This window comes from Salvelinus sp. IW2-2015, linkage group LG21 (assembly GCF_002910315.2).
Source record: "Salvelinus sp. IW2-2015 linkage group LG21, ASM291031v2, whole genome shotgun sequence".
Lineage (NCBI taxonomy): Eukaryota > Metazoa > Chordata > Actinopteri > Salmoniformes > Salmonidae > Salvelinus > Salvelinus sp. IW2-2015.
In genome coordinates, this window is record NC_036861.1 from 1,758,467 (window position 1) to 1,772,967 (window position 14,501).

At 45.7% G+C, this 14,501-nt stretch overlaps 1 protein-coding gene across 1 annotated transcript in view; it reads left to right on the forward strand.

Annotated features, from left to right (window-relative positions):
• LOC111982481 (puromycin-sensitive aminopeptidase-like) overlaps positions 1-14,501 on the forward strand; it is a 28,327-nt gene that overhangs the window by 4,134 nt on the left and 9,692 nt on the right. The window contains 14 exon segments of the mRNA XM_024014049.3: positions 427-505; positions 508-537; positions 871-954; positions 957-1,064; positions 1,230-1,328; positions 1,422-1,452; positions 10,094-10,220; positions 10,398-10,562; positions 10,691-10,795; positions 10,984-11,044; positions 11,174-11,283; positions 11,415-11,478; positions 11,616-11,755; positions 12,864-12,998. Coding sequence (XP_023869817.1) covers positions 427-505; positions 508-537; positions 871-954; positions 957-1,064; positions 1,230-1,328; positions 1,422-1,452; positions 10,094-10,220; positions 10,398-10,562; positions 10,691-10,795; positions 10,984-11,044; positions 11,174-11,283; positions 11,415-11,478; positions 11,616-11,755; positions 12,864-12,998 — 1,338 coding nt within the window.

A 14,501-nucleotide genomic window follows, 5' to 3' on the forward strand; every position in this document is an offset into this window, starting at 1 on the left:
GTACAGTTGAGTACAGTTTCCTAGGCAAAGCAGCGGTTTGATTTGCCTTAACCCCATGTTGCAATAGTGTAAAGGAATGTGACTGCGCCATTTTGACCACAGTGGTTTGAGGGTTTGTATCAACGGCCTGGCTTATAGGCTGATGTTTAGCAACGCAATTGTTGGAGAGTCCCCTTGATACTTGCACATTTGTAATTCTCTTTAACTTTAAGAAAAAATGTGGGAGGGGAACGACCATGCCCAGCCTTGCTTATACGGAATGTTGTTTATTTTCAACTTTCACTAGAGGTTCATTGGAGTAGCTTTATTATAAAAGCGCCCTCTGACACCCTCCAGGATGTTGGCCTGAACATAAACGACTGTGAAACGTGTTGAAAACTATCTTGGCCTAACCTCCATGGTGTTCTCTCCTTTCTTTCTCCTCAGGCCCACGGACGCCTCGCCGGCCTTCCCTGTTGGGACGAGCCAGCTATCAAAGCCACCTTTGACATTCTTCTGATAGTTCCAAGGACCGAGTACCGTTGTCAAATATGGTACGTGTCACATCTCTAACTCCTTCCGCCTGAGGACGCAAGACCCCAAACAGCTTGAGTCAACATTCGCCACTTCTGTTGTTTGCGCTCTGCTAAATGCCCTTATTGTACTAAGACGGTCTTGTTGGGTCTCACTGCATCCCCATCTAGCTACAAGAGTAATAAGTCTGCTGGCATTCAAAATGTAACTGAATTAGTATGTTTTCCAAGATGTCTGCCTGTGGGACTGTTAAATTCTATGCGCTCATTCTTCAAAGCATTGCTGAACTCTATGACTTTCTGATTACATTTTCTGTCCGTACTAATATGCTTTGTCCTCAATGACACCGAATGTCAGATCGAAGGCCACATCCAGAAGATGACAGCCTTTTGGAAGTGAAAGTTTGCCAACCCCCATCATGTTCCACGTACCTTGTAGCGTTCGTATCGGCGAATACGACTTGGTAGAAGCCAATCGTCGGACGGCGTGACCGTACGCGTCTTACACGCCTACCGGAAAGGCGGAACAAGGGAAATTTGCACTAGAGGTGAGTTGTGTTTTTTTACCCTTTTAAACTTGGATACTGGTTAGACCAGTACTAAACTCTAGTCATGTATACAATTGATGATGAACAGTTACTTGCCAGACAACAAATTATTTGGCATAAGTGTAAAATAGAAAAACTAGATATCATTTCCATCCTACTTTTCTCACAGGTTGCTGTAAGACCTTACCTTTCTACAATGACTACTTCAATGTTCCTTACCCATTGCCTAAAATTGATCTAAAGCTTTATGCTGATTTGCTGCTGGTAAGTACAATTCAAATGACTTATTTCAATTACTATAATTTTGAACGAAAAGTAGGAATTATAGTCAGATCTAACACGCTTGGTGCTGCCCCTCCAGGTCCATGGAACTGGGGCCTTGTTACTTACAGGTAAATCTAAAGTAATGTTGCTAAATTTGCAACTAATGAAGAGGATGCACGTTAGCCTGCCAATCATGTTATTCCACAAAAGAGATTTACTTGATTACCCACCTAGCCGGAGAATGTATGGTGGATTTCTTATATTTTTTATATATGCTATCTTTATGTTTTGGTGTTAAATGCATGAATACACTAGGGGGAGTGTGGAAAATGAATCAAATTTGCGCTTTGTTTTTTCTTCGGTTGAACCTGCTGTTTGACCTCGTTTTCCAGGGAGAACGGCGGTGGCCTGAGTTGAACCCGAAAACTCGTTGCCGTCTCACGGCAGTGGTTGGCCCCTGGTGGTGGGACACGAGCCTAAGCTCACCAGTGTTCGGAAACCCTCTTGCACAGTAAAGTAGCCTTTCCCTCACGTCTCTTACTAATAACCAAAGCTCCTGTTGCTGCACCTCTACAAATGGTAATAGTCTATATCACATCACAAAGTGTGCTGAATGCTAATCCGAAGCTGTTACTACCGTAAACTGTGAGAGCAACTTGTTGCCGACGTCAATATGAACTCAACCGTAGTGGAAACGCTGTCAGATAGATTTGGCGGGGGCTTTTTCTTCTTTTTTTTTTTCAAAGTAACAAATACCCCCCCCGTAGAGGAAACTTTGGATAAAAAAAAAAAAAAAAATTAAAGCCCCTACTGATTAGTTCTCTCCCACCAAAAAAAGCACAACATTCCAGTGCTTGACATAGAAAAGACTTCTGTTCGAACATTCGGTAAACCTCGAAGGGACTGATAAGAGTTAGCTCAACTGTGATATACAGTAGATTTTCCTCACCCACATTCCCTCTGCACAAACATTATTTGGAAGATTATATTGAAACAATCCCTTCTTTTCACTTCATTGTGCCCTGAATCTGTTTCTAAGACATTGCAACGAAATTAGCTTTACCTCAGCCAAATTAAGGTGTTGTGCGCCCTCTGTGATGTCATCTGTACAGTAGATTAGTGTAGGTATCATGCTACCAGCAGGAGTATTAACCCTGTAGGTCGACAGTAGTATGAGGGAGTTTCCGTTGTTTCACGCACACACACGTCAGCGCCATGTGGGCCTTCTTGTCGGGCAGGTGGGCGTCCAGTGGTCTCCCTATGGCCACGAGGGCCCATTCACTTGAGCACTCACCGTTGATGAAGCAGAAGGAATGCCCTCCCTCCCCGGGTACTCGTTTTTTTCCACTCTTCTCTTCAAAGGCCGACAGTGTTCAAGCAGAGGGTTTCTTTGTTTCTTAGGTATCTTCCTATCATACCACCTGTGCTCCCCTGCTCTTCCCGTCGCCACAAGTACCGAAGCAAGTAAGAATACCGTATCCCCCTGCCGCGCACCCCCCAAAACGGCCAGGCCCAGCAGTGAAGAACAATTCTCCCCGCCCTGGCTCTCACTCAGCCCCAGTGCGTGACGACTCATACATTAGACAACGTTGGGTAAAGCAGCTGAGAAAAAGAGGGGGGGGGGGGGGGGGGCTCAGACAACTGTGGTTCAGTGTGTGGATATGTTTTTAACTATATTTGTAGGGAGGCCCCAGCCTAGAAGTGCCCACACAAGAACTACTGACACACAATAGTTTGACCAAACCGGAAGTAAAGTGCTTTCTGTAGTCTCCTTGCACGGAGAGACGTCTCAAAAACTATGCCCTATTTTCGTTACCATGGGGGTAAGGTCACGCACCAATTAGGAGTTAGCGCATAAGTGGTAGGTTTGGGAAAAACGGTTTTTGATTGGTTAGAAATTGTCCCATCCCGAAGTTGCCTACAAGTAAGGCCCTGTTGAGAAATAGTTAAGCCACAGTATTTTGGTAAACAATTTCCTCAAATAGATAGTATGGAGACTTGGGAGTGAAATCTGATTCGCCTGCAGGTGTATCATAGAGTTACAAAATGACCCGTGCCTGTTTGATGGTTTCCAGAGTCTATTGCATACACTCCTGAGAAGACAGAGGTGGAGAGTAAGAGCTGAGAAAGGGGAGAGCACGGAGTGTACAGTGATCTCGGTCCTGAGGTGAGAGGGGGAGAGGGGGAAGGTTCGGGCTGAGAGGCGGTTTAGAGGTTCTGGGGACTGAAGAGGCAGAGTAGTAGGTTTCGGAAAGCTTGAGGGTATGAAGCTGAGGAGAGAGAGGAGGTAGATGGGGGTAGGTTTCGGCGCTGAGCGTGAGAAGGGAGAGAGGAGAGTCAGATTGGGGGAGGTTTGCAGAGAGGTGAAGTCGGCTGAAGCCCGTGCCGAAGGGTCGAGCAACGAGGGAGGTGAGGGTGGAGGGTTGGAGAAGACTTCTCGTGTTGATGCCATATTCCTAACAGCAAAGGAGCGTCCCTGTTATCCGGGATGCCTGCCTAAACATAGGAAAGAACCGAGGTTGAGGAGCTGCCTGCCAGGCACACTGCATGGTTGTCCCACTGAGACTTGGAGATGGGAGTGGCATAGAGGTGTCCGGTGCCTGGAGAGTGTTTGGTAGATGGTCATCGTGGTATGCTGAGAGGAGGGTAAAGAATGCGGGTATTTCCGCGCTGTAGGTGGATGAGAAGCAGCAGGTATGGGACGGGTCTGATTAAGGTCTCTCAGTTTTTGTTTGATAGGCTGAGGTTGAGTAGAGGAGGTGGAGGTTCGGGCTGATGGCTAGATGAGTCTCCGCCCAGCTACAGTATATGAAGAAATCGAGTCTCAGATATCAATAATCTTATTCGAAATACAACCCTTTTATGACATTATCCCAGAGGCATAAAAATATAATGTCACTAACTTCATAATTCGCTAGAAACGCCGTCCGATCTCCTTACAAAATGTCTTTCCATTGGACTTACTATACGAGTTACACCTCATACTGATGTATTATTACCCTTGTTGGCCATAACGTTGAGGAGGAATACAAGAGGAAGTTTGAATGAATTTGCAAATATAAACAATTATCCCTGGTATGAACTGTACTTTCCTACTCTAGGAGCAGCTATAATCAGATCGCGCGACAAAGCATTAACATCATTAATTAACCAGAAAATATTTGCTGACGCGGCAACGTGTCAATACCGGTTCTCAAGATATCTCACCACAGGTGCATAAACGGGCATGGCTTCATAGGGGTCCATTTGGGATCGGGGCCCAGTTGTACTTCTCACTCCACAGACAACAGCAACAAATGCTATGCCAAGAATGCTCATACCTATAGTACAACTTTCAGTTTACAGTCGATAAGAATTATACAGCTAGTTGGATAACTAATGATCCTATGGCGCTGATGGATTGTGCAAAAATGCAATGGCAGTCAACTCTACAGTTATAAACTACTAAGCGACATTAATAGGCGTTACCTATGCTTAACTTATAAATAGTCTGGAACGCATTTGGAGCTTGTTAGTAATAATGCGGAAGTTAGTGGAATTTCGTAGAGCATCCATATTTACATAATAGTACTGCACCGCCAGCCCTAGCAGGAATAGAGCAGCTACCTTAGCCTGAGGAGGCTGGTTGAAAGGTTGGGGGGGGGGGGGGGGGGGTGGGGGGGGGGGGGGTGGGGGGGGGAGCCGGGGGGTTTGGCCGCCCCAGAGGGGACGCTATGGGAAAGTGCGTGGGGAACAGGCCCTAGGCGGGGGGGAGGAAAGCGCGCGAGGGATCGCGCCTGGTGAGGGGAGGTGGGGGGGGCGACGGCCGGCGCTGTGCTGGAGAGCTAAGCAGGCATGGGCGGGGGGGCTGGTGGGCTGCCGATGAGAGGTGGGCGGGGAGTCGGACATTTAGGAACACGAAGGGGTGTAGCATGAGGTACTTAGCAAATGTAGGGACGGGATCGGGCAATACGACTAGAGTAGATGGAGGATATCAGAGTAATGTAAGATCCCATTGAGTTGAGAACCAAAAAGCGCATGCAAGGGAAGCCTATGGGGCTTTGCACCTTGCGAGCGAAATTGTGTAGTGATTGTGTATCTTATCAAGCACTCACTTATCGCGAATGATGTAGAAAAGGTGACTGCGAGCGAGAAATCATTGCCTTCTGTTTGCAAATTCTGCGTTCCAACTATAACAGACTCGACTACAACCTCCCATTATGCCCATTTGACACACTCAGATATTAAATTAATCACATACTTTTTATTTCTTGTTAAGCAGGGGATGGTACCGATCCTCAAGATATCTTCAGAAAGAATATTCTGTGCCAGGTGGACCACATAATGGACCCACCTTAATAAGAAGAACAACTACTATTCAACATACTACCCTATCTTTGCCGGGCAATAACAATCGGAGATCCCAGGCAACACACAGACTGCCCTTTAAATACCACCATAAAACAAAGAGCCAGGTGGAATCACACAAAAGTATTGATGTGGCCACTGGTTGCTCTATCTCCCAAATCATTCTTGTCAATTCCATATATCGTCACAATGAGACCAAATGGGTAATAAATCTGGTAGTTTGGGTCTCCCCCTTTGGGCTGCTCCATAATAACTGTTGCATATTGCCCTTCTCATCCTTCTTGTGCTTCTTGGGGCGAACGGTCTTTGCGCCTCGATCCAACTCAGATAAGTTTGGAACATCTTTGCCATCCGGACCTAGGGTGCGCATTCACAAGTAATCTAGCTCCCTCACCCCCCAAACCTGGATGGTAACCAGTAAGTTACTAGTCTCTGGTCACGGGAAGACACTGTGGTGCATTGGGCTGAGAGAGACGAGGAGAAAGGGACCCATCCCGGCAAATGGCTGTTTGACACCAAAGCTCAAAGGGTGCTCTTGCTGACAGCCCCAGAGACCACACAAGACTGGCAAATACAGCATCATCTCAGAATTACAATTGTATGGGACCTGTAGACTTCATTAACAAAGAGTAATCTCCCCAGCTCACTGGAACCTAAGCGGTCCTGAAACGAGCTCGGAGAGCCTCTCAACTCAACGGTGGAAAAGGACAACCCAAGACAACTCCAAAAATTACTCATAATTCCACTCCCCTACTATTCACAAAAATTTTCCAGTTGGTCACCTATGCTATGGAGAGGCGTCTAGACGTCCTCTCATTAGGACATCGTGCCCAAACCTCCGCAGATTAGCCGTTTTGAAGCCAGTCCCAAGGACTGCCAGATGGCCTGAAGGCGTGGAGTCATACATCGACTGCCACGAAGAAAACATTCCCTACTGCTAAATCAGGAGTCCTTGTATGGTGGCAAAGAATCTTTACATCCACGACACTGCAACGCCCGACTACTTTATGCTTGCGCTTGGTCATATCTGAGGACGTTTGTGTGCGGTCTTGCTTTTCTGGCATCCAGTTGGATTAGGAGAACCAAATTAGAAAGCTTTCAGTTCGCAAGCCCCACTATAACTAAACAGATAATATGCTGGAGTGGCACTAGAATGACATCAAGTTAAAGCTTTCTAGAAGGCAGTTTTTGGAAACTGTAGTGAGTGTTGCTAGGGCTACAAGCAGCTCATTGCCAGAGAGGGACCTATGTACAAGCCTATTGTGTGGGAGGCCTCTGCCTCTTATGGAGACCCATCTTATTACCCCGAGTGCTTTGAGTTATTTGGTTTGAAGCTATGCTTACGATCGGCTCAGTTTACACACTTACTTTACAAATAAATCAGCACTTAGTAGTTGAAATCGTGTTCTGAGCAGTGAATACTAAAAACGGATTGGGAAAGATCATTGAGTTTCAGTACCAATCACCGTGAGACCAAAAAGGGTGCTATCCGACAAGCAGGAGGGGTTTGAGGCAGGACTATTTCCAACCATGACTTGAAAGGTCCTTTTGATACAGGGGCAAAAAGGTCCTACAGTAACCGCAGACATGTGGCTTGTTCGTCAACAGAGGTGGTCCACTAGCGAAGGGGTCAGGATTGCCTTTGTGGAAGTGTGACCTAGAAGAATAGGCTTGTTCTCAACTAGCAGTGCGATCCTATAAGGACCATCAACAAAATTGAAGTAAAATGTGAAAAAGGAGTTAGCTATTCTTTGGGCGCCATACTGAGAACCGACACTTTAATGAAAATAACTCTGGCATCCTCTTGTTAATTGTGGAGGAAAGCCCATATGTCAGTGGTGCCCTTAGATGGCGGGACAATCATTAAGCTCGTTGGCATACGTCCCCTTTGACCTATCTTTAATACGCTTACCTCTTAGCGAATGTCAGGCTAAACGAGGATAAACAAGGCCAATGCGTTATGTGTGTACTGCGCAGTGGGGGATACATAAAGTAGAAGCCACCCACCCTAGTGAGGGTCTCCTGAGCTGGAAGACTCATCATGATGACCCCCATATGAAAGGGCATTACTGCTATAGATATCCAATGCCCAAGGGGTAGTTATATTTTTGTATTATAATAGTGTAACCAACGCCATCCCGGCAGATCGCACTAAGTAAGGTGTGCAAAGTACTTGGTCCGGAGTAAAACAGCTGTAAACCCGAAAAAGGGGCTTTTTTGGTGAAAATAAACCCCAGACACTGATGCCTGCCAGAGCTCACCGGTTAGAAAGGGGGGAGGAGTGAGCACTAACAGTATTTCCTATAAGCGTGGTGCCCCATTCAGGAAAACCAGGGAATTATCCAATAGGTACTGAGTGATCAAAGGTTTAGAAAATAAATCTTCTCACCTGGTTCCTCCTATGCCTAAGTCTTTTAGTACCAGAGTCCAATTACTATTTTCTCTTATGTTGCACTAAGAACACACTTACAGTACTAAGAGTGTTCTCTTATCATCTTCTTCTGTTCATTCCCCATGTTCTGTTTTCGGGAGGTTATTCTGGGTCACACTGCTAGCCATATAGAAGGGCCTCTTCTTCTCAACCACTCATTTAACAATTGTTTGTATTAAGGATCAGACCAGTACAAGCCTTCCAGATTCCCTAACATATTTTTACACCGCTTATTAACAGCTTTACAACAAACGAGCTTCTTTATGCGAACGGCGGAAAATTGGTTGGCCGCCACACGAACAAAGGATTTGGAAGAAAACAGCATACGTTGAGGCAACATACGGCGTGATGGTCTTTTTGGTGGCTGGCTCGGTTCAGACCGAGGCTTGTCCTCCCTTACCTCCCGCTAAGGCCCTGAGACTATTGTCATACGCTCAGGACTACAAGTAGGGGCTTGTCTCGACATGGAAAACTCCAGTACAGCTCAAGCATTGGACAAGGCAGAAGAGCCTGCTAGCCCTGGCTTACCCTGCAGAGGTTACAATCCGGGTCTATCGCCTTGATGGCAACCGGCGAGTCTGTGGCCGCCCTGTGGCCCATGCAGAACGAAGAGGCCCTGCGTGTCGTCCCTGAGCGAGTATTGGGCGCACGAGAAGGAGAGCGTACGTCGCGCACTAGACGCGTTAGAGGGTCGCGAGAAGAATTTCACTTTGGGACGCGTTAACACGCTTCGGTGATAATAAATTTATATATTTATAAGGGATAGAAATTTTTGGTGCTTATGTTGCTATTATTAACTGCCAACGTTGCCTAAGTACAACACTCAAAAAAATGGGTAAAAAACAATAGAGGAAACTCCAAAGGTTGGCGTCCAGTCATACCTGTAAATAATTCAGAATGAAAAATAAACTCTATCCGCTTTCCCTAGGACCCAGTAACCACACCATGATCCAACTCTCCATTGAGCCTTAGTCGCTCACTCTTTTTTCTTACCCGCAGCTTATTGTCCATAGGGATAAGGCATAGGCCCTCCCATCCTGCCCTTAGGTCCCCTACGTGCTATCCACAGCTAGGGACACAAGAAGAGAAATAACAGTGAGGTGTTAAACACCAAGAAAAACAGGCTAACATAATTATTCCAGTGGGGAAGAACAAGTACTAACCGTTTCTTGTATATAAACGACTGTCGCATGACAGATTTTGACATTTTGGCCAGGTTCCTTTCTCGCCTACTTTACAAAGCATGCCATTGGTAGATAGGGATCCTGGTTCACCTATATTTTATGGCTCTAATCACTCAGGTGATACAAACACCTGTCAACCTCTGGTTGATCCTATCGAGACACGCATAAATCTAAAACAAAAAACATGTAGTCGCCAAGACAAATTCAAAACATTAGGTGGGAAATATGAATTTTTTGGAGCTCAAGATAATTTTTTTGGAATTGAAACTGCACATTCTATAGACAAATTGCATGTTACAAGATTTAATAGTAATCCATTGAAAGAATCCCAACTCTATCCCATCCACTATAACGAGGCTCCACGTTTAAAGAATCCATAATACTGAGGCCTTCTCAACAGATCCCCTGACCCATGTAGTCTCACGGTTCTCTTTCAAGAAGCCTCTCTGCTTCTTTTCCACCACTCATTCACCATGTATTAACTTGCAGCTAACCCCAGTTTGAACTCGGTTACCTGTTATAATAAGACACGCTGAGTCCACAAACACGCTCTCAATCAAACGACTCCAACACTCTCCTCAACACATGCGCGCTCAAACGAAACCAGAAAGCGCTGTGGGGTCGACAGTGCACATCAGGGATCAAGTACATTCTAAGACCCGCCAGTCGCTCACAAACACACAAGCGCTCTGCCGGTACTGCCTGCCCTACACAGGACAACAGTCAGGCACAGTACACCACTTGGTGAGCAGAGCTCGCAAAACAAACTGTTCTGGCCGCAATTATTGAAAATGGCCATCAAAGAAGTCTCAAGATGCGGTCAACGGCGCTGCTGATTGACCCGAAGAACTCGTGCTCGTCCTCACGGCAGTGGGTGGCCCTGGTGGTGGGACACGAGCTAGCTCACCAGTGGTTCGGAAACCTGGTCACCATGGTAAACAACCACTGCGCTCTTTACTGCTTATGTAGAAGCAAAAAGCACTCTGCTGGTCAATGACCGAAGGACATGATCTTGAAAGATATTGCATTATTGAAGATTATATGAACAACCTTCTTCAATTGCATTGTCCTGAATTGGTTTTAGTCAATATGATCCCCCCTTGCCTTGTAGGAATGGTGGACCCATCTGTGGCTTAACGAGGGCTTCGCATCATGGATCGAGTACCTCTGTGTGGACCACTGCTTCCCTGACTACGACATCTGGACACAGTTTGTGTCTGCCGACTACACCCGCGCCCTGGACCTGGATGCGTTGGACAACAGTCATCCCATCGARGTGTGTGGCTTTAAATTTGTACGATTATATATATATATAGATGTGAATATACGTGAGGTATCTATCAGATGAAAGCGAACCTCGTACTGCGTTTGAAAGCATGAACTGACTGATTCCCTGGACTGCAGGTGAACGTGGGCCACCCGTCGGAGGTGGATGAAATCTTTGATGCCATATCCTACAGCAAAGGAGCGTCTGTGATCCGTATGCTGCACAACTACATAGGAGACGAGGTGAGGAGCTGCTGCCCAGRCACACTGCCATGTTGTCCACTAATTAGTCAAGCTCTCTTTCATGTAYTAGCTAAAAGGGTATTCCGTGAACAAGTGTCTCTGTTAACTATTTGTATATTTTCATCTCAGATGTTTTTCTTGATATTCTAGCTTTCTTTGTAAACCTTTTTTGTTTCTTCTGTCTCTAGGATTTTAGGAAAGGAATGCATTCCTATCTGTTGAAGTTCCAACATAAAAATGCGGCAACAGGTAACACTGTCAAGTCTCCTATAAATGTCATGAATTTATAATGGCTTGTCTGGTCCATTATAACAAGATATATATATTTGAGCATTGTAATTGGTTGGTGACCACCTCTCTCCCCACCACCTTTCCCAGAGGACCTATGGGAATGTCTGGAACAGGCTAGCGGGAAACCCATCGCCCTGGTGATGAGCTCCTGGACTAAGCAGATGGGCTTCCCTATAATCGTAGTGGACCAGGAGCAGGTAAATAGACCACAATGGAAATTGTCTTTGGACAATATGAATGTTCTGTGTTTATCCTGTGAGAGGGGATCTCTCTGTTTTGGATATAGCTGTTTGTGTATTAAATAATCACATACTTTTTATTTTTGTAGCAAGGGGATGACCGCATCCTCAAGATATCTCAGAAGAAATTCTGTGCCAGTGGACCACATAATGGTAAGATAATATTTTCCAATAACTCGCCACAACAAAAAAAGCCAGGTACAAATTGCTGGTTCCCTATTTGTCACATGAGACAAATATCCTACTTTGCTTCATCTCATTGGGTCTTGCTTGTGTCAATCATCCACCAGGTGAGGACTGCCCTAACTGGATGGTACCAATCAGTATCTGTACCGGTGAGGACCCCGGRTGTACCAAGCTCAAGGTGCTGCTGGACAGCCCAGAGACCACCATCACGATCAACAACGTCAGCCCTGACCAGTGGGTCAAGGTGAGGACAACCAAATTCCACCTATTACATCTGTCTAATATAGAATCGAGTTGAAGACCAAGCCCTGAGGCCATAAAATGTGTACTATAACCCTTATACAGAGTTGCATGTTTAGGGAAATAGAAAGCTGTCTAATAAAAGCAAAATGGATACAAAAATTYTCGCTTCAAGAGCCATGACCTTGGAGGTCTGCCTGCTTGGAGAATTATACATTTTTGTGAATGGGCTGTAACATTCATGATTCTGAGACAGTAAATACTAAACAAACGGATGGGAGATCATTGAGTTCAGTAAACCAATCACCTGACAAAAAGGGTCGACAAGAGGTTAAGCCAACCATGACCCTTGAAGGTCTTTGAAAGGGGTCAAAAGGTCACACAGATGGCTGTTTAAAGGGGTCACTGGAGGGTCAGGATTTGTGAATGGACCATAGAAATAGCTGTTCACTGAAAGGACATCATTAGTAATGTGAAAGTAAGTTTGGGGAACTGAGAACCATTCAAAAATAACCACTTGATTGAGACTAGTGGTTGCTTGAGCGGGATCATAACCTGGCTAGTCCCTATCTAGTTAGCAATGCTAAAGAGGATCCACAAGGCCAGTGGTTACCAGGGGTACTAGGACCCCTAGGGGTACTTGTGAAGACTCATGAGACCATAGGCTTACTGGTAAAATGCACAAGGGGGTACTCCGGGCAGAGCAAAATTCAATTGGTGGTACTGTAACCGAAAAAGGTTGGGAACCACTGCACAAGGCTATGGTAGGGGAGAGTGAAACTACTTATGCGTGTGCCATTCAGAACAGAGAATTATCCATGTACTGAGTTGATCAAAGGGTTAGAAAATATCTCTTCCTGTTTCCTTAATGCTAAGCTGTACTTTTTATGGCTAGAATAGAACATTATTTTGTTCATTTGTTGGGTGGGGTCACTCAAGCATATAAGGGCTTTCTTCCACACTTGCTTGTTAGGCAGATTTATTTCCGCTTTAGCTAACAAGTTTGGAACAGCAAATGGTTTGGCACACGACAAAGGAGTGGAAGAAAACAGATTGGCAACAAGGCTATGGTCTTTGGCTGCTGTTCAACTGTCCTCCTCCTCCCCCTATAGATCAACCCAGGAACAGTGGGCTTCTACAGGATCCAGTACAGCTCAGCCATGTTGGAGAGCCTGCTGCCTGGTATCAGAGACCTCACCCTGCTGCCTGTGGACCGCCTGGGCCTGCAGAACGACCTCTTCTCCCTGGTGAGAGGAGAGACTACCGTCAACACTACACCAACATGCCCTTTAGCTTGACGCTAACGCTCAAGAATAAATTTGATATTTATGGTATTGGTGCTTGTGTATAAGTCAGCCATGAACAGGGTAAGGGTCAGTTCCTGTAATAATCATAAAAAATAATTCCTTTCTGCCACAAAACCCTTAGGTTCTTTCCCCTTCCATATAGCAAGGCCCCATCTGCCTAGTCTAGTGCTACAGTGGCAAAGAAACAGTGTAAAAAAATAAATATATACAGTGGGGAGAACAAGTATTTGATACACTGCCAATTTTGCAGGTTTTCCTACTTACAAARCATGTAGAGGTCTGTAATTTTTATCATAGGTACACTTCAACTGTGAGAGACGGAATCTAAAACAAAAATCCAGAAAATCACATTGTATGATTTTTAAGTAATTAATTTGCATTTTATTGCATGACATAAGTATTTGATCACCTACCAACCAGTAAGAATTTCCGGCTCTCACCCAGACCTGTTAGTTTTCTGTTAAGAAACCCTATCCTGCTTCTCCTAACTTTTCTTAACACCTCGTTATTCCAACTGCACCTGTCTGAACTCCGTATACCTGTACTATAAGCACGCTTGCTCTGCACCACACCAATCAAACAGAACTCCAACCCTCTCACAAATGGCCAAGACCAGAGAGCTGTGTAAGGACATCAGGGATAAAATTGTAGACCTGCACAAGGCTGGGATGGGCTACAGGACAATAGGCAAGCAGCTTGGTGGAGAAGGAACAACTGTGGCGCAATTATTAGAAAATGAGTAAGAAGAAGTTCAAAGATGACGGTACAATCACCCTCGGGTCTGGGGCTCCATGCCCAAGATCTCACCATCGTGGGGCATCAATGATCATAGAAGGTGAGGGAGTAGCCCAGAACTACACGGCAGGACCTGGCTCAATGACCTAGAGAGTGGGACCACAGTCTCAAAGTAAACCATTAGTAACACACACTACGCCGTCATAGATTTAAAATCCTGCAGTGCACGCAAGGTCCCCCTGCTCAAAGCCATGCGCATGTCCAGGCCCGTCTGAAAATTGCCATATGACCATCTGGACTGATCCAGAGGAGGAATAGGGAGAAGGTCATTTGTGGTCTGATGAGACAAAAATAGCGAGCTTTTTTGGTCTAAACTCCCTCGCCTTTTGGAGGAAGAAGAAGGATGAGTACAACCCCAAGAAACACCATTCCCAACCGTTAGAAGCCTGGATGTGGAAACATCATGCTTTGGGGATGCTTTTCTGCAAAGGGGACAGGACGACTGCACCGTTATTGAGGGGAGGAGTGGATGGGGCCATGTATGTCGCGAGATCTTGGCCAACAACCTCCCTTCCCTTCAGTAAAAGCATTGAAGATGGGTCGTGCTGGGTCTCTTCCAGCATTGACAACAACCCGAAACACACAAGCCAGGGCAACTAAGGAGTGGCTCCGTAAGAAGCATCTCAAGGTCCTGGGAGTGGCCTAAGC